This window comes from Nanorana parkeri, unplaced genomic scaffold, assembly GCF_000935625.1.
Source record: "Nanorana parkeri isolate BGI_ZX_2015 unplaced genomic scaffold, ASM93562v1 scaffold1040, whole genome shotgun sequence".
Classification (NCBI taxonomy): Eukaryota; Metazoa; Chordata; class Amphibia; order Anura; family Dicroglossidae; genus Nanorana; species Nanorana parkeri.
Genome location: NW_017307308.1, coordinates 522,487 through 547,233, shown reverse-complemented (window position 1 = coordinate 547,233; position 24,747 = coordinate 522,487). Strand labels below are relative to the sequence as shown.

Sequence of the window (24,747 nt, the reverse complement as noted above, 5' to 3'; positions counted from 1 at the left end):
TGCATCTCCACAGCCGTCTACTTTGCAAAAGGATTCTTATTTCCTTGTATTTGGCAACGGATTGGTATTCATTAGTGTACTGGCTCCTGCCGGTAATGAATACTCCTTTTAATAGCTCCACTCCAGTCAAACAGCTAAATACACAGACGATTGAGCTACCTAAGGATTTGTATTTCTGCCCACTCAGTCCTGAGATTCACTGTCTAGTCACAGGCTGTGGGGAGGGACAAGACCTGTAAGTAAGTATTACTGCACTGCAGCAGAGAAAAAAATCTCAGGACTGTGCTGTGTGGCAGAGCTGTGTAAAAGGAGAAGCAGCAAAGTGATGAGCTCATCTCTCTGTCACTCTGCTCTCTCATCAGCATATTCCTTTTTAGCACATGAGCACTGCAGCACAATTCACTGGCTCCTTGTTCTGTTTCTTTCTCTCAGTCTTAGCTCGGCTGTACAGTCATTGCAAGTGGCTGATATATGGGCAGCACAGTGGCTTGCAGCACTGGGGGTACTGGTTCACACAATGTGCAAGGAGCTTGCATGAGTTTCCTCCAGGTGCTCTGGTTTCCTCCCACACTCCAAAGACACGCTGGCTGGTTAATCGGCTCCTCTCTAAATCGTCCCTTTATGTATGCAAGTGAGATAGGGACCTTAGGTTGTAAGCTCCATGAGGGCAGGGACTGATGCCAATGTAAAGCGCTGCTTAAAAATTAGGGATGCACCGATACCGATGTTTCCGCTGGCATGGAGCCGGCTTCCTGTGCAATCAGAAAGCCGGGCGGTGGGTAATGACATGCCGTTCCAGCTTCCTGATTTCCCGGGAAGCCGGCTCCATGTTGTTGGGCTGGCTTGATTGTGATTGGCCAGGAAACCGACTTCCATGCCAATCAGCAAGCCGGGCGGTGAGTAATGACCCGCTACACAGGTTCCTGATTGGCGGGAAGCTGGCTCCATGCTGATTGGCTGGTAAATTAGCTTCTCGGCCAATCAGCAGGGAGCCGGTTGTTTGGCCAGAACGATGCTAAACGGCTGCCCAGCCAACCAGGAAGCCGAGAGGCAGGTCATTACTCGCCGCCCGGCTTCCTGATTGCACGGGAAGCTGGCTCCGAGTTCCCCTACGGCACTGCCGCTCAGAGGAAATCTTCCTCTGACCGGAATTTCCGGTATCGGGGAAGCCATCAGAGCATTTTGGCGAGTATGAGTACTCACCCAAATACTCGGTATCGGCACATCGTTAGCAAAAATTGTGGGCCCTATATAAATACAACGTCGAATTCAGGTACTTACATGGGTTTCATTTAATGATTTATCAGAATACTGATCGGCATTACAGCCAAAGCCAAGCTTTCAGTGGATATTAGCTAAAGGTGCATAAAAAAAAAAGGTTTGCAAAGTCTTTTCTTTAGACAGCAGCCACAACCGAGCAGAAACACCTGTCCCCTGCCAGCATGCAGCCGAGTAGGGCCCTGGTTCTCTGTGTGGAAGTCATACACACCGCATGATAAGACAAAGCTTACGTCTCCAATCAGCAGAGAACATGAGCTTTCCTGAGAGCACATCTATAGATCTGACTCAATAGGGGGCAAGTCAGACCTCTGCACTGCTTCCCACAGGCTGCAAGGGTCCCACTCAGCAGCTGCTGGCAGAGGACAGGCTTATCTACACAGGCTGTGGCTGCTTTCTAAAGAAAACAAAGACACTGCACACCTTTTGTTTTGCTGCTTCTGGAATGTATTTAGCAGATTAAAACTGAAGGTTCAATTGGACTTTAATTTGTGTCTTTAATATCTGCCTATCGTTCGGTTACCTGGTTTTAGGTTCGGTTCCGGAGTCTGGGCATTGCTGCTTTGATTATAAAAAGGTATTAATAAAAAAAAAAAGACATTTTCTAGCAATTTGTTTGTGTTTGTATCAGCCTTTTTGTATCCTTAAGGGGATTCTCCTTGTAGCTTTGCACTCTTTGTACATGTTTGTAGTGTTGCAGAACCTCCATTAGCAAATGAAATTAATTAGATACATATGAGCCCGCTGCTTTCATCCACATTGGCAAGACTGTGAGAGACTGGCACAGAAACAGAGGAACTGTGAACCGCAATCACTGCGCAGCACTGCTAAGCAGGAAGCGGGGCCGGCATAAGCAATGCCCCTGGTGCATATCTGTTTACAGACTACAAGGCAAAGAAAGATTTATAAAACAAACACAAAATAATGGCAGTCCTGCGATCAGATCTATTCTTATAATAAATAATGTGTCCGTGTAACACTTACAGGTGTTTATTACCCCTCACAGAGATTGCAGTGCTACCCCTATGTGGTTATCTGCTTTTCTTTACAAAAAGATGGCGCCATCTCTGTTCAGGCATCATCCAGGGTCACCATCTGCTTCCTGGACTGAGATGCCGGCTTGGATATGACACAATCATGTAAATCCTGGTTACTGAGCAGTTCTTGGCTGTGTCCACAAATGTCTGATGCAGATCACCCCCTGCTGCAGCTTCTTACCTTGTGATTTGCAACAAAGTTACCATGTTGCATGATGATCACCAGGTGGTAGGGGAGACCGAGGAAATGCTTCCTCCTACCTGCAGCAGACGGATCACTGGGGTGAGGGAACACTGAGGAAATGCTTCCTCCTGCTTGCATCAGACTGATCATTGGGGGAGAGGATATTGAAATGCTTCCTCCTGCCTGCATCAGAATGATCACTGGGGGAGAGGATATTGAAATGCGTCCCCCTGCCTGCAGCAGAATGATCACAAGGGGGATAGGAGACTGAGGAAATGGGGTATAGGAGACTGAGGAATGCTTCCTCCTGCCTGCAGCAGAATGATCACTGGGGGAGAGGACATTGAAATGCATCCTCCTGCCTGCAGCAGACTGATCACTGGGGGAGGGGAGACTGAGGAAATGCTTCCTCCTGCCTGCATCAGACTGATCACTGGGGGTATAGGAGACTGAGGAATGCTTCCTCCTGCCTGCAGCAGAATGATCACTGGGGGAAGAGGATATTGAAATGATTCCTCCTGCCTGCAGGAGACGGATGACATCATCCCGGACTTTCTTCAGCTCAAGGCCGGCATTTTAATCATTTCAGAAAAACGATACTATTGCTGCTGATAGTGACACGTCAGGAATTTATTCATGCAGACCTGTATTATAAATCTCCATGCATATTATACATTTGATGCATAATTCAAGCATGTATTGCAGAAGTCTCACTACAGATGGTTAAAACTCCCCCAGACACCTTCCCTTTTATTACCATTCAATTGCACATTAGAAATAAAAACGCAAGTCCACCCATTAATTGGAATCTTTCTCATAGTTGACAGGCCCGTCGATTGGACGTTTGGTCATCTTCTGAACTGACTCCGGTCTAGCCAATTATTCCATGACGTTACTGGTGATAGGGAATCTGTGGGGGGCTCGGAGCTCTTTTGGGTCTCCTTTAATCTGTCTAATTAAACATCAGTCTGTCTGGTAATGACAAGGCAAAGCGTACGGGAGTTTGGTGCTCGTCTGAACGGCCTCTAATCTGTCCGATTAATTGGGAATCTTTCCAAGGGTGACAGCAGGATGAGGGACGGCGCAATGCAAGGTAGCAGGAGCTCGGGTCGAGGGGGTCTATAAAAACGTTCCCATTAGCTATGACGCTCTCTCCATAATTTTTTATACTGTCTCATCTTCACAGGTTTCTGTTCTTTAACTTTAATGTTTTTAAAATGGCATGAAAATGAAGTAATTATTTCTTAATTAGCCAGTTGCAGAGCACATTGAGAGCAATTCATCTCCATCACTCGAATGCAGGAGCAGGCGGGGCGGTGAGGAACGTTGGCGGAATCGAAGAAAGAAAAGAAAAAAAAATCGGAAGTGAGCAGATGACGAAAGACGATCGTAACCTGTCAAACCCCAAATTACTCCTCCTGGGGGGAGAGATGTATGGCACAACCGTATTCCAGAAAAGAATTGGGAAACAATATGTCCACTTCAATAAAAATTGCAGCCAGTACTTTGTGTCTCTGCCCCTCCTACAATGGTGAGCTTTCCCCCAGTACTTTGTGTCCTCGGCCCCTCCCACAAAGGGTAGATTTCCCCCAGTAGGTTGTGTCTCTGCCCCTCCTACAATGGTGAGCTTTCCCCCAGTACTTTGTGTCCTCGGCCCCTCCCACAAAGGGTAGATTTCCCCCAGTAGTTTGTGTCTCTGCCCCTCCCACAATGGGTAGATTTCCCCCAGTAGTTTGGGTCTCTGCCCCTCCCACAATGGTGAGATTTCTCCCTGTAGTTTGTGTCTCTGCCCCTCCCACAATGGTGAGATTTCTCCCAGTAGTTTGCGTCTCTGCCCCTCCCACAATGGTGAGATTTCCCCCCAGTAGTTTGCGTCTCTGCCCCTCCCACAATGGTGATATTTCCCCCCAGTAGTTTGCGTCTCTGCCCCTCCCACAATGGTGAGATTCCCCCCAGTAGTTTGTGTCTCTGCCCCTCCCACAATGGTGAGATTTCCTCACAGTCGTTTCAGTCCCGACCCCTCCCACAATGCTGAGCTCAGCAATTTAAAAACATGGAACCCAAAGCATTAAATCAGCTCCTACCTGATAGAACCAATCATATATGGCTGTGCAAGCTGGACCACAATGGCACCACTGTTGAGCTGGTGGCAGGTGTAACCCGAGTCCCAGTCGTAATTCTTAGTGTCTCCGTTCAGCAGGGCGTTGCGGCTGCGGCTCACACCTTCGATCACACTGGCTGATTCGGTGGTGGTGGCGACGTTTTCTGTAGGGACTGAAGAACCAAAATAAAGAATTACTTTGGGGAAACCTAAAAAAGGTATTTCATGGGACAGTTGCATAATTAAACAAACATACTCAGGCCTGGTGTTATTGGCCCTTCTACAATGATGCAGATGGTCTACCAATTCTCCTCTTCTAAAGTATTCTGCAATGCTTTTCGCTTTAAAAACACCCCGGCCACTCTATTAGGTACACCTGCTCAATTGCTTGGTAACACATATTGCTAATCAGCCAATCACATAGCAGCAACTCTCGGGTTTACAGAGAATGGTCCAAAAAATAAATTATCCAGTGAGCGGCAGTTGTGTGGATGAAAATGGCTTGTTGAGGTCAGAGGAGAATGGGCAGACTGGTTCTTGATGATAGAAAGGCAACAGTAACTCAAATAACCCCTCGTTACATCCGAGGTATGCAGAATACCATCTCTGAACGCACAACACATCCAACCTTGAATCAGATGGTCTTCTACAATGATGCAGATGGTCTACCAATTCTCCTCTTCTAAAGTATTCTGCAATGCTTTTCGCTTTAAAAACACCCCGGCCACTCTATTAGGTACACCTGCTCAATTGCTTGGTAACACATATTGCTAATCAGCCAATCACATAGCAGCAACTCTCGGGTTTACAGAGAATGGTCCAAAAAATAAATTATCCAGTGAGCGGCAGTTGTGTGGATGAAAATGGCTTGTTGAGGTCAGAGGAGAATGGGCAGACTGGTTCTTGATGATAGAAAGGCAACAGTAACTCAAATAACCCCTCGTTACATCCGAGGTATGCAGAATACCATCTCTGAACGCACAACACATCCAACCTTGAATCAGATGGGCTACAGGAGCAGAAGACCACACCGGGTGCCACTCCTGTCAAAGAACAGGAAACCGAGGCTACAATGCACACAGGCTCACCAAAATTGGACAATAGAAGATTGGAAAAACGTTGTCTGGTCTGATGAGTCTCAATGTCAGATGGTCGGGTCAGAATTGTGAATAAACAACATGAAAGCATGGATCCATCCTGCCTTGTGTCAACACTGCAGGCTGGTGGTGGTCATGGTGGGGGGGATATTTTCTTGGTGCACTTTGGGCCTGTGATGCTATCATGTCAATATGGACCAAAATCTCTGAGGAATGTTTCCAACACCTTGTTGTATCTATGCCACGAAGAATTAAGGCCGTTCTGAAGGCAAAAGGGGGTCCAACACGGTACTAGCAAGGTGTACCTAATAAAGTGGCCGGTGAGTGTAAACTACAGTATATGGTCACAATGTTGTAGACACAGGACAATCACACCTATATGAGCTTGTTGGACATCCAATTCCAAAACCATGGTCATTATTATGGAGTTGTCTTCTTAAAGGTAGAAAAGAATAGGGCACCAATATATTATTGATGGTCCAGATAATAAAGACCAACTTTTCAGGGTCTTTGGATGGAAAATTGGTATTCTGGGTATGGATTTGATTAGCACATTGAAAGCCTGCTGTTCACTGGTGTGGTAGGCTGCTTGATCAGTGACCACAGCAGGCTTTACCTATGCTTATTTTATATGCACTATCAAACATATTCTGGCCTGTGTGTTATTGGCTCTTTCACCTCTATCACACTTATATGAGCTTGTTGGACATCACATTCCAAACCATGGTCATTATGATGGAGTTGTCTTCATGTTATGACCATCAGTTTTTACCCTCATAGGAAGGCTTTCCACAAAATTTTGGATTGTCTGCAGAAATATGTACTGATTTGTGAGGTCAGGTACTGGATGTTGGATGACAAGACCTGGCTCACGATCGGTGTTTCAATTCCTCCCAAAGGTGTTCAGTAGGGTTGAGATCAGGGATCTGTGTTGGCCACTTCAGTTCCTCTACACTAAACTGGTTAAACCATCTCTTTAAGGAACTGGCTTTGTGCATAGGGGCATAGTAATGCTGGAAAAATTAATGCCAGCATATTAAATGTGCACAATTGTCTAAAATGTCTTTATATGTCGTAGCATTTCAGTGCGCTTCCCTAGAGGCACCTTAAACCACCTGGAGGGGGTCCACATACGTTTGTCCATACAGTGTACAGTATATACACTTACCGACCACTTTATTAGGTACACCTTACCAGTAGCGGGTTGGACTCCCATTTTCCTTCAGAACGGCCTTAATTCTTCGTGGCATAGATTCAACGTGTTGGAAACATTCCTCAGAGATTTTGGTCCATATTGACATCACTGGCCCAAAGTGTGCCAAGAAAATATCCCCCACACCATTACACCACCACCAGCCTGAACCGTTGATACAAGGCAGGATGGATCAATGCTTTCATGTTGTTTATGCCAAATTCTGTCCCTTCTATCACAGCTGAAATCGAGTCTCAACAGACCAGGCAAAGTTTTTCCAATCTTCTATTGTCCAATTTTGGTGAGCCTGTGCGAATTGTAGCCTCTGTTTCCTGTTCTTAGCTGACAGGAGTGGCACCCGGTGTGGTCTTCCGCTGCTGTAGCCCATCTAGTTATATAGTATTTGAGGTTGAATAAAAGACACAAGTCCATCAAGTCCAACCTATTGTGTGTATGCATTTATGTTTGAGTTGGTGTGTGAGTGTGTATTTGTCCATGTATGATTTTGCTCTTAGGCGTACCTGTACCCCTGTATATTATGGTCTCCGAGAAACTCGTCCAGAAGTTTCTTGAATGATTCCACACTCTTAGCTGAAATTACTTCCTGCGGCAGCGAGATTCAAGGTTCAATGTGTTGTGTGTTCAGAGATGGTCTTCTGCATACCTTGTTTGTAATGAGCGGTTACTCAAGTTACTGTTGACTTTCTATCAGCTCGAACCAGTCTGCCCATTCTTCTCTGATCTCAACAAGGCATTTTCGTCTTTTTCGGACCATTATCTGTAAACCCGAGAGTTGGTTGTGCGTGAAAATCCCAGTAGATCAGCAGTTTTTGAAATACTCAGACCAGCCCGTCTGGCACCAACAACCATGCCACGTTCAAAGTCACTTAAATCCCCTTTCTTCCCCATTCTGATGCTCGGTTTGAACTTCAGCAAGTCGTCTTCACCATGTCTAGATGCATAAATGCATGGAGTTGTTGCCATGTGATTGGCTGATTAGTAATTTGTGTTACCAAGCAATTGAACAGGTGTACCTAATAGAGTGGCCGGTGAGTGTAGGTTTTGTTTTTTGATAATCATTTTTTCTCACTTTCTGATTAACCATAGCGGTCTCTGCATTTAGTGATATCAAGCACCACAATGCACCTGGTAGCCAGAGACCATGTCACCCTTGTCTAGTGTAATGACACGACAGCATTTGTTTTTTAATTCATGCGGAGAAAGGAGTATAACATTTGGTAAAGCTGCTCCAGCTAAATAAGTTGTCATATAAGGGCACTCATCCTTTCAAGGGCCACTAAGAATAAACAGCATCATCTACATAAGCTGGTACGAGCCTGACTCTTTCACACGCTGCAGACCGGCGCCGTGCTACACGTGGATCTCTCCCCAGCACTTTGTAAGTGGCAGGTTAACAAATGGTTATAATTGCAGCACAAACTCCAATTCTTAGTCTGCCTTGAGGGGGTCCAGTCCGGGTGCCGCTCCCATCCCGAATTCCCATCCCGTCTTTCATGGCTGCATAATAAATTTATTAAAAAACACCATCTGGAAGGGACGGCGCTGCCGGCCGTTGTCACCCTCAGGAGTTTTCATCCTTCGCTCCTGTCACTTTGTTACAGGAACATTCTGCCAAACATCGCAATATTCTTGGAATTTGCGTTTTCTTCTGCACAAATAAAGACAGTTTAAAGAGAACCAGTTAGTCTTATCTTGAGAGGTAGACAGAACTAAGTGCAAAGCTCCAACTGTCTTCATAAAGGCAGCAAAGAATAGGGCACCAAGAAATTACTGATGGTCCAGATAATTTAAAAAAACTACTTTTGGGGGTCTTCTGAAGCTTTCCCTAATCACGGCTTAGGAATATGGTCCTGGGCTGGGGGAATCTGGATGGAAAATTGTTGTTATTCTAGGGTTGGATTTGATTAGCACATTGAAAGCCTGGTCTGTTCATTGATCTAGCAGCCTACCACACCAGTGACCAGAGCACGCTTTACGTACACTTATTATTATGAGACCCAAAAATTATCTGCCCATACCTCCCCCTAGCAAAATATTCCTAAACCCTGATGGAGGACTTCAAAAACCACCGAAACACATTGGATGATGTTTTTTTAATGTGTATGTCATGCAAAAGACAAACTACATCTCGTTTCTGCACGCACATTTACCTATGTTTAATTGCTATAAAAAAGCGTGCAAGTACAGGGCTATTCCTATTGATCTGCGGTCAAGACATGCAGCTCATAATTGCATGCTGACAACAAACAGCATTTTTGTGGACTGAATGGTGTCAGCCCTGTCTAGGCAGATAACAATGAAGATCCCCAGCACTCGCGAGATGAAATAAATCCAAATGTTCTTTTTAGATCATTGTCACAGCAGCCAATGTTTCGGAAACACACAGGGTCCCTTCAACAGGGCAGACATGGTGACAGGACTGTCACTGTAATTTGATATCACTTAGGGGGCTTCTTAGCCCTCTATGTGATAACAATAAATTTAAGTGTAAAAAAAAAAAAAAATTAGTCACACACAAAAAAAAATGTTAAAGCCCCCCACCCTCACATGCATCGGGTGTGCCTACGAGCGAAAATGATGATTGAGCAATAATTTTAGGGCCATTAATCACTGTCAACCCTAAACTGATGAGCAGTAAAAGCTGTATTAGCGTCGCCTATGGCCAATTTTGAGTGTGGTAGTTATTTGCAATTTTGCAGGCATGCACAATTTTAAGGCTTGACGTGTTTGGTGTCTATTTGACCGACCTGACCCCGTCTTTTATATTTTACCAAAAAATTGGGTAATACAAATTTTTCATAACATAATAAAAAGGGAAAAACTGTTTTTTTTCAAAATTTTCTGCATTTTTGTTGTTGTTTTAAAGCAAAAAATAAACCCCCCGGGTGATTAAATACCACCAAAAGAAAGCTCTATCTGTCACCAAAAAATTGTATAAAAATAATTTCAGTACAGCGTTGGATGACGGAATAAATGTCAGTCAAAGTACTGCAGCGCTGAATACTGAAAAATGGCCGGGGCAGGAAGGGGGTGTAACCCTCCCGGTCTTCAAGTGGTATAAGGAACACACACTGATTCTACAAATGTGTACAATGTCACAACTTGTCCAAACAGACTCCCCTGTTATTCTGCACACCCATGCGGCACTGATCCTTTCTTAGTTTATGATAGAAATATATGCACCATCCTTTAAAATAAAAAGTGCACTGGATTGTGCAGGTATCACTTAAATGGTAATATAATAAAAGGCCTCTGATAAAGCGGTAGACACCGAAACTTGTCAGGAGCAGCAGGAGGACTGGGGGGGGGGGGGCTTACTACAGTTAAGCCTAACACACATTTTCAGTTTTTTGATCCATATTTCTGTCCCAAATGCTACTCCCTGTGCTGGCAGAAGACCAATGCCATCTTGAGACACCTGGAAACTAGAAGTTATTATATTAGGTATGAAATGATTCCTGCACAATCTAATGCACTTTTAAATTGGTTTCTTAAGTTGATGAGAGATGTAGATGGTTATTGTAAATTACTCATCCACTCACTTGTTATCTCTCGTCTTGACTATCGCAACTCTCTCCTCATTGGCCTACTACTACACAGGCTCCTCCCCCCTTGGCTGCAATCCGCCACCACCCTCTGCCAATACCTGCACTGGCTTCCATCCCCCAACACCCTCTGCCGATCCCTGCACTGGCTTCCAATAACCCAAAGGATAAAATTCAAAATATTATCCACGACTTACAAAGGCATCCACAACTCTGACCCCCGGCTATATCTCAAACCTCGTCTCAAAGTATCACCCTAACCGTCCCCTCCGCTCTTCAAAAGACCTCCTGCTTTCCAGCTCCCTCGTCAACTCCTCCCATGCTCGCTTCCAGGACTACTCTAGAGTCTCTCCCATCCTCTGGAACACTGTACCCCAACCAGTCCGTCTATCTCCCACTCTGACTGCCTCTAGGCGATCCCATAAGACTCATCTCTTCAGGGAAGCCTATCCCACCTCAACCTTACCACTCAACCATCATGTACTCAAACAATTAATTCCCACACAGCTATCTTCTCATGTATTACTGGCCCCTCCCTTTTAGATTGTAAGCCCTCAGGGGCAGGGCCCTCCTTACCATCCTGTCTTGAATTGTATTGTGATTGTAATGTCTTCCTTATATTGTAAAGCGCTGTGCAAACTGTTGGCGCGCTATAAATCCTGTATAATAATAATAATTGCTAGCTTATTTTTTTAAAGGCTGATCCAAAGGCTTTGAAATGGAGTCAGGTCCGGAGATTGGACTTGTTGCGGGTCACTGGATTAGAGTATGGAGGGCAGACAGAGAAATATTCAGGAGAAAGGAAGCAATGCCAGACAAATGCAGGATAGGATAACCAGATCCAATACAGAGGAGCACTAAACGTCAGGAATGTCTTTATTTTCCAAGTCAGCTTAAAATGCTACAAAGTCCTTGCCATTCTAATAAGACAGAAAACTCTTCCAGGAAGTGCACCTTCCTTCTAAATGAGTCTGTAATTAGTTTCTGACTAATTAGTAACAGAAGCTTGGACATCAGAAGTGGTATTTCCTTCCAGCGTCACTTTTTACTGATCTAAAACTGGATAGAGAAGCAGCTGATGTGCTGTTAGAATGACACTAGAAGACTAAAGAACCCTTTAACAGAGCACCCAGGACTGACCAACCGCTGCGGGTCACACAGGACCAGTCCAGGGCTGCAGAGAACCCTAGATTGGCCAAAGGCTACAGAGCACAAGGGACCAGCAAATGACCATACCGTGTAGTAGACCAGGCAATGGATGTTGAGCACACAGGTTCGCCCATGGCTGCAGGGCGCAGAAGAGTCAAATGCTGCAGAGCACGCAGAACAGGCCAATGGCTGCAGAGCGCACAGGATGCCAATCCTGTTATGTTCAAGAGACTGGCTGCAGAGCATTCAGTAGTAGACAGTGACAAACATCAATATGCGAGAGTCAGTTTTTTACAATGTATAGTTATTTTATCTAAGACGGGGATAGGCAGCCGTGCTGTGGTGCAACTACGAATTCCAACATGCCTCTGACTGTGGGGGGCATGCCTGTGGCTGTCAGAGTCTTGCACTGCCTCATGAGACATCAACAACAGCTGGAGTGCAGAGATTGGCACCCCAGCTGTAGTGGAATGGTAGTTCATGGTATTTCCACAAAAGCTTAGGTGCCAAGGTTGCCTACCCCTGATATAGATCCTGGTAGTCTCTCCAGGATTTATCTATCAACTGCACGCAGTTTCTTGCTCCGAGCAGGTTCGGCTTCTGGGGACACATAAGACTGGTTGGCCTTGGGCAGTCCAGTTACTGCATCCCCCCTCGTCTGTGGCGGTGGTGTCCTCCCAATGGACCCATGTTCTTCTGGCCTTGGCAGCAGTATGGTAAGCAGAGGGTCTACCTAGTTTCCCCACAGCTGAAGTGTCAGAGGTTGCCTGGCACTCATCCATGATTTTATTGGTACAATTAGACAATTCGAGAATGATGGGATTAGATAAGAAAATGTTTATCTGCGCAAGAAAAGCTTTGTCTAAGCAAGAGCTGTGAAGACTGCGGCCACCACATATGTGTATGTTACCCCCAAAATTTAGACTCTGTGTGTGGGCGTGTGGGCGTTCCCCTGGGTTCCTGTTTCACACTGACGGCGCCAAGCATGGAAGCAGATTGGGGCTAGCCTGGTCAGTTTGCATCCCTGGGATTGCTGATGAAAGATACAGGATGCTGTGCCTATACATAGTGCGCATGTAGGGCTGTAGCTACCATGGGGCGAGTGAGCCTCAGGTGCAGCTGAGAAGGGGCGCAGCCAGGACTGGCCTGGCTGCGCCTCCTCGCCCCTGTTGCCATGGCGAGCACAGGGCGCCATTGGCAACAGGGCCGCCATCCTGGAGGTGGGGAGCATTAAGTCACATGACGCCGTGCGTGCGCAGCGATGGGTGACATAACACGTCTGTTGGGGTGCGCACTTTTCCGTTCTTGCCTCGAGCGCAAAAGACGCTAGCTACGGCCCTGTGCGCATGTACCTCACATGTACAGTTTTGTGGCCACACCCCCTCACCCAACTATAAGTTGATTGACAGCGACTTCCAGCAAAAGCCTCGCTGTCAAAAATGCAGCTATGTGATGAAAGCCACAGATGGGAAACATACTTCCCCGCTGTGTGTGTTAAGTAAGTCCACCACCTTACCACACAGACATGCCTTAGACTTTGGTGAAGAGGGATGTCATGGGGCTATGTGGTGCTTATGTTTTCCAAAGAAAACAAAAAGTGTTTTAACCAATTATGCACCCATATACTGTATATAGGCTGCCGCAACATATCAGCCGAAAATTGCACTTTTGGCTAAATGCCGCAAGTGCCATTTTTCTGCCGATAAAGCGGCGCATCCGTTCTTTCTTTCCTCCTGCTGGGCGCTGCTCTGTGTCCCAGCGGGGAGGAAAGAACGTGTCACAGGCGGCCGAGCGCTGCGGAGGAGAGCGCTGTGAGAAGCTGGTGTCTCTCCTCCCACACCGCACTGCTCAGCTCTGCTCGCCCAGCCTCCTGTGACAGCTGTCAGGAAGGAGAGCGAGTACATGCAGTCAGGGATCAGTGATCGCTGAGTGTTTGTAAATAATTGAGGACAGAGTATGGTTACTGGATCATCAATTATGAATGACTGGGAAGTGATCTACACCACCTCCTGTTCATTCATGATTGTGGTTATACCGTGTTTCCCCGAAAATAAGACAGTTATATATAAATAATTTAATTTAAAAAAGATTAAATATAAAAAACAAAAATTACATATTTTTTTAAAACTTGAAAAAGTTATTTAAAAAAATTATTTTCGGTTTCGGCCTGACATTTTTTCATTTCGGTGCACCTCTAGTTTTAACCTATGCAATACTACTTGCTGTATCACAATGGTATTTTAATGCACTGTGTTCAGAAATAGTTTAATGCGAATATGAACATCTTTCAGTCATCTCGTTTGCCATCAATGGACCTTTTCTGAATTCTAGAATCAGGAACTGGTGATGAAATTCTACAGCACCCAGATCTAGTCACAGCATAGCAAGGATGTGTGGCATAGCTGCCATCATGTCTCTTACCCATCAGGCCTTTCTCCAAGGTAAAGGATTTATGGGTGAACATACATTCAAAGGCCACGAGATGGAAGACCTTGTTGACCGTGTTGTGAGTCCCCACAATCCTGATGTACCTGAAAGACACAAAATGACAAGGTCAGGCCCGCATTGCCTCGGGATGTACAGGCCATCTATAGGCTGACCATACATTGGCAGATTTTCATATGAAATTACATCATAACATTCAATAATGACATCAGAGACTTGTAGAATGTCATACAAAGCTCCTTTTGAGTTTAGGTTTCGATTTTGGAATGAGTGGTTTCCCAGAATGAAAACTTCATACAACACAGATGCAGAAAATGACATTTCTGGGGGTGTTACAGCAATTTTGCATTGAATTTTTTTTTACAGCTTCAGAAAATTATAGTGGCTACAGTTTTGAATGGAAAGAGAATTTTTTATAAAATCCAATTACAAAATGGTTTGAGTAGCAATTACAAATGCTATAATCATTTTTTTTTTAGGATTTACATTTTTTTTTTTCTAAAACGGCGTTTACCTTTAAGGTACTTTTCAGAGTGAGCCTCCGGATTATTGTCATGTCCAACGTAAATGGAAATTGTTTGGTTTCTTTTGAACATCTGCTTGTATTACAGCTTTGCAGCCCCAATGCACACGGACACAATGAGTGTGCCACAGAGAGAGTAAGGTCTCGTTCACACCTAGGCGTATTACATATGCGCGACCGTCGCACGTTTTTTTACCGCGATTCGCGGAAAAAAAGTCGCGCGACAAGCGCGCGTTTCTGAGGGCTACTTGGCTGTACCCCAATGGAAACGCGCAACAAAAACGGCCCAAAGTAGTACATGTACCTTTTCAGGCGTGGGCTGTTTTGTAGCGCGTTAGGGACGGGCGGAAATACGCCAAGGTGGGAACGAGACCCATTGAATACAATGGGATTTATATTTTTGAGCGTTTTGTAGAGCGTTCGTCGAGCGTAGAACGCGCTACAAAACGTTCAGGTGTGAACGAGGGCTTATAGGAAGCGGCAAAGAACGGGTTTCACACACTCTCATAACCCTGGTGGATGGTTGGCGTGTCCTACTAACCGCATATCAGCCACAGGTTAATTTCAATTATTGTTTTTAGTTGTGGCCTGGCGTTCGTCTGCCATATTACAGAGGCCTGGCAGAAAGGAAGCTGACTGTCCCCAGGCAAGGCAACTACAGCGGGTCTCTGCTACAGATTGTACTACTGTACTAGGCCTCATTCACACTGGAAATCGACCCGCACGTACAGCTCCGTGCTGCGTACACGGCCGTATCGGGCAGCTCCCAGGAAGGACAGGTGTTGCGTGTGATTAGTACACAGCCCGTCCTTCTCTATGGGAGTACGCCGCCTTATGCTCACCCCAACTGCAGGTCCATACGGGTGCGGGTGTCCCGGCTCCGGCGCAGACAGGATCCATCCCGTCAGCGTACGAGTACGGGCACCCACACGAACGTGCAGGGCAGGTGAGCGTAGGGCGGCGTACGCCCATAGAGAAGGACAGGGGCTGCATACTAATCACACGCAGCACCTGTCCTTCCTGGGAGCTGCCCGATACGGCCGTGCACGCAGCACGGAGCTGTATGTGCCGGCCTTTTCTCGTGTGAATGAGGCCAAAAAGTGCAACTTCGAGCAAATATTTATATTAAAAGACACCATTTCTGGTTTTATTTCCAAAATCATATTAGTTGTAAATACTGTTAGTATAACCACCTGAAACAAGTTTTAATATTAGCTTATCACAATCTTCTACAAACCAGAAATCAGGGAGAAGAGGAGATTTTATATAACTGAGCTGGTCACAGTTACAATCTGGGATGTATATGGAAATGTAAACACAGGCGGGTTGAATATGATGAAACAATTTCATTACATTTAGGTTGAATTCACAAAGCTAATACACCAGGATAAGCAGCTTTTTTGTTTTAGAAAAGTGACAGTTATTTTTTGCCAAGTCCAATGAGATTTGAAAATGAAAGTCACATGGCTGAAGATATAAAAAGGTTCTGATCCTTGTGTGAAGCAGTGGCGTCACAAGGGGGATGCGGCCCGCACCCGGGTGACACCATTGGAGGGGTGACACCAAAATGACTTTATCATTTTGGTGTCACCCCCCTCTGAAAAGTCGGGCGCTCGGTCATGGACCGAATGCCCAACAGTATCAGGAGAAGGGGGAGACCCCGGTGTCATACCTTATCCCGCCGGGTGACTGTCTCCTCCTCTCTCTGCCGGTGTCCATCACCAAGATGGCCGCCGCCAGGTATCAGAATACTGCCACGCGCGGTGACGTCTCGGCGGGGTGACACTCGGACACCGCTCCGGGTGTCACCCAGCCTTGGGACGCCCCTGGTGTGAAGTTTTGTGAATGAAGCCTTTGGAATAAAATATGGATTGGATAAGCTAAAGGATTTATGACCCGAAGATGATCTTAGATCTGGCCACACACATGGGGGGGGGGGATTTATCAAAACTGGAGCAGACAAAATCTGGAGCATTTGTGCATGGCAACCAATCAGCTTCTTTCTTTCATATTCAAATCTTAACTGAACAAACTGTAGAGAGAATCTGATTGGTTGCCATGCACAAGGTTTTGATAAATTCTCCCCATTATACTTTCTTTTTTTAAATGAAGTTAAATCTATGATCAAAAATGTAAAATAAAATGTGTATTTCTAGATCTGTATTCCATATGTTCTATCCCACTCCTAATAACCAGATCCATCTAGAAATGTGTAAATGTACTTATTGAAGATGCCCACTTCCTCAAATGCACTGACACCATTTCACTCTTTGAATATGACCTTCCTGGTGTCGCCTCTCTCACAGAGCCTGTCTTCTGAACTACAGCTCAACGTCTGAACAAAGTAACATTATCATTGCTTGTGGGAAGCAATGCATGATGGGGTATGAAGTCTTGAGAAATGGAGATTGCATCACATCAAGCAGCAGGGAAAGAGACGCAAAGCACACTGGGAATCCAGGAAGTTGTAGTAAGTGATGGGCAGACGGAAGGCAGCGCTCACTACATGAAAGGGATTTTTCCAGTAAGGCATTATCAGACACGACTCCAGTATGTATTCATATTAAAATGCTAACAGGAGAGGATTTGCTGATCTTTAATGATTCCAGTAACTCATTTAGCTGTTTTCTTACATAAACAATTTGACAATTGACTCAATGTATGTCCTGACTAAAAATACCCTTTACTATGAAATACACAACACCCAGAAGGACATGATTTTAATATTTTACCACTCTCACAGTACAGAAAATGATATGAGGACTGATGTGAGAAAATATTTGTCATGATTTGGTAGAGATTTTTCAGTCTCCCTCCTCTGGTGACACTCTCGTCTATAGCACGTGGCTGCTCGGGGCTCACAGGGAACCCAGTGGACCTGACACTTTATCTTAGTAGCCTCCGGATCCGAGCCCAATGTCTGCCGCCCTCCAGGAAGCCTTTCCAGAGTCACTTGCTCTGAGCTCACATTAACCTCCAGTGCTGTCTGACAGAGGGCTGGAGGGTCTGAGGTTAACTTTATTTAGTTGCCAACTAAATTCTCTGTGTACATCTTGCTGCCGGCTGGCAGCTAGATTCCACGGTCGGTAGCGGAATGTAAACAACAGGCAATGGGCAGGAGCAATAGCCAGCCAGCTATTGGCTATTTCAAATTGGAATAGCCAATAGCAGGCTGGCTTTTGCACCCACCCAATGCCTGCTGTCAATCAGCAGAAGAGCAGACCTGAAAGAGTTCTTGGGGGTTGCTTGAGAGTCAATAGTAACTCTCAGGCAAGCAGAAACTAGTTATCCGGCATCCACCAATGCCCATGGGTGCCAGACAACTGGGAGTTTACTGTAATATCAAGGTATCTGTAGCAATTCTGAATATAATTGAATGATATTATTCATCTTTTTAATTTTAAGGGTGTGAAGTTTTCTGGTAGATCCGTTTTTTTTACCAACTTTTATTTTTTAGATGCCAGAAATAAAAAAGTTTATCCTGCAATAAGATGCATGAGCTTAAAATAAACAATTATCCCTCCTTCACACACTATCCTTTCAATACACCCTGAAGATTTAGGCTCGATTCATACTTCCAAGCTGCGGTAAGGCATGCACCGTGCATTGCGCTGCCATTTATTTAGAACTGAAACCCAATACACCTGCGTTGAAGCATGCCACAACATACAGTAGTACATTGCAATGTGTTGTATTACTAAAAAAAGAATCACATGCAAATCTAAGCACATCAGGGCGCATTGGGAGCTCATTCATTTTGAATGCGCCTTAATGCAACACAGGTTAATGCGTGACATAACACGACATTAACACACCGCAGGGGAGTAAATGGACCCTTAACAATTTGAGGCATCCGACAAGATTTTTGATCGCTATAGTGCAATCCCGCTCCGTTAGCTCCTCCATTGGGTGACCTCTGATAGCGTTATTGTAGGTTCAGCAGACAATGTTGTGGCCTTCAGACCAACTCCACTCCCGATAAACCTGTGCAGCACCAAACAGGACAAAGTAGAGCAAATGCTGCAGGCATGGGTTTATGCTATGCACTGTATATCCAGAGCAGAAAACGAGCATTCGTTCAAACAGCCTGGAGTCTATTCAATATCTCTGGTCCCTTTAAAGTTCCCACATAGTCAGCAACAATACTGAAAGCCATCATATTATGCATATATTGTGTAATGGGCCTATGCTGTACTAAGAACACCCTCCCAAACCAGCACCAGACAGAACGGATCCATGGGTTCCTATTATAAACACCAAACTCTAACCTGGCCATCTGTGCATTGCAGAAGACATCCAGATCCAGGCAAAGCAACTTTATTTCCGCACTTCCGTCATCCAGTTAAGTGATTCAGTGCCCCTGTAGTCCAATTTTTCTTCCTCTTCAAGAGAGGATCAATGAGCTAATGTTGAGTGTTCAAATTTCTGCAACTCAGGACACTCAAATCCCAACTACATTCTTCTGGGTTCTCTAGGTTGCTCAAATCACAGGATTCAAGATCTGCTTACGTCCTGCTAAGAATGTCTATCAAAACAACCCTGAAGAAGGTGTTTGAGGTAAAACGGTTCAGCCTTTTATTTATATACAATAAAGTGGCCTTTGCTCCAATTTTGGTAATTTCAATTTCTTATGCTAAGATACATAGTAAAGGACTTTGGCATGATCTTATGCTCATGAAGTCCACCCTCTTCAAGGTTCCGTGTGTTGGCTGTCCAGAGATGGTCTTCTTCTGCACAGCACTGTGGTAAAGAACCATAATTGAAAAAGCTATGGACTCCTTATCAGCCATTCTCCTCCGACCTCTCTCATTAACATGGTGTTTCCCCTATACATTAGCCATTCTCTGAATGGCTTTTGTTCTTAAATCGCCATTCTCGGAAATGCTCTGAAGTTGAAAATTCAGGTAGTTTCTGAGATGCTGCAACCGTCACGTCTGCTATTACCAATCATTCCGCTTAGATCTTGTATCTTCCTCACTCCAATAGTGAAAAACAATATCCAAGCATTTTGACTATGTCAGCATGTTTGGCTATTTATGTTAACAAGTAGCTATACCTATGTGGCCCCCTACTGCCTTTTTGTTTAAAAGAAAGCAGATGGGAAGTAGTTAAGGCTCTAAAGTTATTAATATCTGTTCATCTTTATTCATCTTCAATGAGCAGATAACGTTTGGATCGCAGAATGGCGCGACACGTGTAGACGAGAATCATAATATGACAATTTAAAACTTGAAGTGATTAGTATGACCCGTGGACGACGGCTGAAAATCTCATTGTGTTTCTCTAATGAAAGTCAATATTTTTATTCAGTGTCACTCAAACAGCTCAAATAGTCTTCATTAAAATCTCTAACAGGCGTGCTAAGCGGACGGCTCCACAGTCCTCACTGGGGAAGATTACCAAATGGCACAGGTGCACCCCCCACTCCATATTGTGCAGATAATTACCATGTGCGAGGAGCGGAGGAGACAAACGCAGAGCGCCGTCATCGCGGATAAAAGACCGGGAATCCAGATATTCTTCAGCTGTATCAGTGTTAAAGGAGAACTATGGGGTTAGTGCTTTTCCCCATAGTTCTCCTAAGGGTAACGGGAGTACACAAACTAGCATCCTCCCGTCACCCTAAGCTCAGTATACCGCGAGCTACAGCTCCCTATATACTGAGAGTGCCGCAGCTGAAACGGATCCCGACAATTATGTCTGGATCCGCCCAGCTGCGTGAGTGACAGCTGGCTCTGCCTATCTAGTGGCAGAGCCAGCTGTACCCGCCCCCTCCCCCATCCGTTCTGCCAGCCAGCGCTGGAGGATCAGAGCGGGGGGAATCCAGTCCCTCCCCTGTCATGGATTTGTGCAGTGACAGGATCGAGAAGTGAGCGAACGCCGGTATGTGTTCGCTCACTTCCCGATCTACTGAGCCGACCTGTGACAGTGTCATTGTCACAGGTCGGCTCAGATTATGAGGCTGAGTGAAAATCACTTGCCTCATAATTCTCCTTAAAGCATGACCTATTAAAGCAGACCTCCAATCAGAAATGCATGGTCTGGTAATTGTTTAGACCATTGGTTCTCAACCTGTGTAACCTTGAGACCCACATTTGTCCGAGGTCATTAGGTCGCAACCCAAGTTGCACTGCATTGCGGTACTGCCCTTTCCACTGTGGGCGATCCTACTGTAGGTGGGAGGTACGTTCGGGGTGCTATTCAAGCGAATGGCAATGCCACACACCTGCCACACCAGAACGAACGATAGGTGCGATTGCATGGTAAGGTGTGTTAATCGCATGTATTTAAGATCCACCCAGTCTTCCTAGCTTATGAAAACTGGAGTGGATCCTTAACGTGGGGTCCAGTGTGGGCTGCTGTGCGGAGCTCCATCCATATGTGTACTGCTTTTATAGCACCCGTAGAGGTGCTGAGTGCAAGAATGTGATGTCACTCAAAGGCATGCAAGGGAGCTGTAAGCAATGCATATATGGATGGAGCTCCCTCGGGGCCATACCCCCACCCCAAGCCGATACTTGGCGCCGGGCAGCATATTTTGAATGGGTGTTTGGCATGAGAACTGACAGTGCTGCGCTAAGGGGAGGCTGAGGAGCCTCTCACCTAGAAAAGTGCAAGGCATGCGGCGACCCACTGAACACGGGGTCAAGACCCACCAGTTGAGAACCAAGGGTTTAGACCCTCCTTAGACAATGGCTTCTGCCCACAGGACCCTGACGAATTATATTAAGGGGCTTCGGACAAGATCCTGGTAGTAATAAGGCACCTCAAATCTTGTGACAAGACACTTCACCACAGTGCACAGCTTTTTGTTTAGGATCTCACGGGGAGGTCCATGACGTCACCCCTGCCTAGGTGACCGGAGCTAAAAAATTGAGTTAAAAGGGAAGTATATATTTTAATTATCCTCGTAATGTTTTGGATTTTTATTTGTGTGAAATGCAGAATGTGTACATATTCATACACGTTTGCTGGTTTTCTTTTTATGGATACTCTCCGTTTAAAAGGAAAATTATGTTTGGGGGAGTTCTTCTATAATCATGGCCCTTGAATACCTGGACAAAATGTGGAATACAACTGGCAAGCCAGCGACAGCCTGTAGGGATGTATTTATAGAATGTTTGCATAGTGAACAGCTCTGCAAACATCTAAGTTTTGGGTTTGCAGTGTATTATGGCCACTAGATGGACTTGAGGAGCATAAGAAATGTCCTATGCTCCTCGGCTTCATTTAGTGGCAATAAAGCGATGCGAATCTAAAACTTAGATGTTTGCAGAGCTGTTTGCTCTGTGAACATTGTATAGATACACCCCGTTGTGTCAGCAAGCAGGAAGTCTTTACAAAAATCGATTTTTTTAGGTTATTTCTCTTAGTGGAAATGTCTACAAATTGCCCAGGGCAGCTTCATAGATAAGGAGAACTAAATACTAAACAAGACCCCAGTTAATCAGAGAAGTTGGTGATCAATACACAGAATATGTTCACTTTATAATGGGATATATCCTCATCATCCCTGGCAGATGATATGAGGCAGGTGTGTCACAAGGCGAAGGGATGCCAGAAAGTGCACCATATTGAAAGAAAATCACTGGTGTATTCCCATATAGAGTGCGCGGTCTGCAGCTGTCATCTGCAGAGTGTTTACCGCTGTATGTAAACTAATTATGGAACCATCGAAAGCCAAACAAGGAGGAGAGGTATTGTATCAGGAGTCACACTACTGTAACTCCATACTTACGACAGAGTAACAGAAAGAGCAAGTCAGAGCAATGAGCAATCTGTTCATTATCTAGGAAAATGCAGTAAATATTGCATTTGAGGGACCACAAACACCCTTCACCTGGATCCTGGAGAAGTCTAACCTGGAACCTTGCTGATTGAGAGCTATACAATGTGTGCAATCCTGTTCAGTTCCAGAACTAGGCAAAATTGTATAATGAAAGGATGCCTAACTGGTGGCCCTAGGGCTGTATGAGGCCCTGCTGTGGTCATGGGGTAGATGCACTTTATGGCTAAGAGTTTGTGGCCACCTGACCATCACACCACGTTATATGGCCAAAACGCAAGTGTATATCCCACCAAATGATTGAGTTCAGGTGTCTCCAAGGTACTGTTAATGATACAGCATACAAATACATTTTATACAACTGTGTGCTTCAAGCCTTGTGACAACATTTTGGGGACGGATCTTTTCGGTTCCAGCATGACTGAGGCCCTGTTCACAAAGCCAGCTCAAAGACATGGCTGGACCAGTTTGCTATAGAGGATCCTGAGTTGCCTACACTGACCTCAACCCTACTAAACGCCTTGGGGATGAATTAGAACACCAATGGTAAACCAGGTCTTCTCGTCTGTACCTGACCTCACAAATTCTCTTTTGGCTGAATGTTAATGCCCATGGCTTTGAAATAGGAAGCCCAACAAGCTCACACTGGTATGATGGTTGATCATAAACATTGGTCCATAGAGAGTATGTACTTTTAACATTTACGAATAATAACACACGGTAGAGTAGGTATACAAATCGTTCTGTTGACCGTCCAATCCATGCCAGAAGTGCCCATCATACCTACTGCTTTGTTAAACCCTACAAGGAAGGATAACCTAAGCTTGACTGTTCAGAACCTGGAAAGGAACATGCTTACTGTAGCTCCTGTTCAGACTCCACTAAATCCAGCCACAGGCGGGTAGGGTGATGGTGTGCTCTAGAAATCCTATGCACAACTCCTTTATTATTAAATTATAAAATTACCAGGCAAATCAAGCAACTTGGCAAATGCAGTTTTTCTTCTTCATTCCTTTTGGCTGCTGCCCTCAGAGATTGCAACTAGAACCCTCAACTGGCATATTACAGTAGATTATATGGAGAATGAATGCAGATTAAACTTGATAAATAAAAAAATAATGGAATACCGTGTTTCCCCGAAAATAAAACTGTCTTATATTTTTTTGGCCTCAAATAAACACACTAGGTCTTATTTTCGGGGTCGGTCTTTTTTTTTTCATATACAACAATCCAAAATTCATGCAAATCCAAATTGAATAATCCAAAATGGCAAAGTTAAGAATAGGGTGATCAGGGCAATCAGGGGTGCCGTACCTTTCCAAGAGCGATTTGGTAACCGGAATGAGAGAAGCGCACTTTCACTATGGATTCCTCACAGGCGGAGTGCATTTGGTATCACTCCGCCTGTGACAGGAGACGGCGCTATAGAGGAGGCATTGGCTTATGCGGCTCTGCTCCCTCTGGTGCCGCCTTGCTTCCTCTAGCACTGGCTTTGTTGGCAACGCTGATTCTCTCCTGCGGCTCTTCAAGTTCCCCCTTATGCCACCACCGGCCCTGGGAATGGTCACAACTAGGTCTTATTTTCGGGGTAGGTCTTATATTTTAGCAATTCCCAAAAATAGTACTAGGTCTTATTTTCAGGGAAACAGGGAACATAAGTGAACAAAAAGGCAGCTTTTATATATTTATCTAGAGCTGCTCTTTAAATAGAACTATGGTGAAAGCCTAAAGTCTTATGCTTGATTTTGGCTGCCCAGATCAATAGGCCTACCCTATGTGGCTTTCTAAGTCCCCCAGTAACATGCTGTAATACGTGTTAATCATGCCAGCAGAACTGTTAAATGGCCACTTCCGTTATTAGGGTGACTGTCTGTCCCAATGAATTTGCATTATCATTGTCACCCTGCAACCAAATGGACTACAGTGGCACATGAGGATCCAAGGGGGCTCGGCTTACAGCATTGTCAATGTTATTATGCCTCTCTACTGTCTTCAGATATCTAGGGGTAGCTCCACCCACAAAAATGTCCCTTAGAAGCTCATTGTCCCACAGTGCTAATGGGATATAAAGATTTTGCGTGAGATTGCATGTCTGCGAGAAATTACATTAAAAATGATGCTGAACTCCTCCCACCTTCTTCTGCAGTATGTCATTGCCTGAACAGGCAGGTAGGCAGGCAGGCCCAGAAGTAAAAATGATCACTCCTCAACTTCTCCCTACCCACAATCTGTATATTAAATATACTACATCACGATGCCTTGGTTGACAATGTGTTCATAAACATCATCCCTTTGACAGCTAACACTTTGCACGGCTGCTAGCTGTCAAATTCGGCTATTACTAAAAATTCAGTCCCCACTTATGATAAAAAAAAAAAAAAAAAAAAAA

The 24,747-nt window shown here is 45.0% G+C and overlaps 1 protein-coding gene across 1 annotated transcript in view; it reads right to left on the bottom strand.

The window, feature by feature from the left end:
- Nucleotides 1–24,747, bottom strand: part of BTBD9 (BTB domain containing 9) — a 143,064-nt gene that overhangs the window by 39,265 nt on the left and 79,052 nt on the right. Inside the window, exons 7-8 of the mRNA XM_018567386.1 lie at nt 14,026–14,135; nt 4,584–4,773 (exon numbers count right to left, since the gene is read on the bottom strand). Of these exons, the coding sequence (XP_018422888.1) occupies nt 4,584–4,773; nt 14,026–14,135 (300 nt within the window). The remainder of the gene's footprint in view (nt 1–4,583; nt 4,774–14,025; nt 14,136–24,747) is intronic.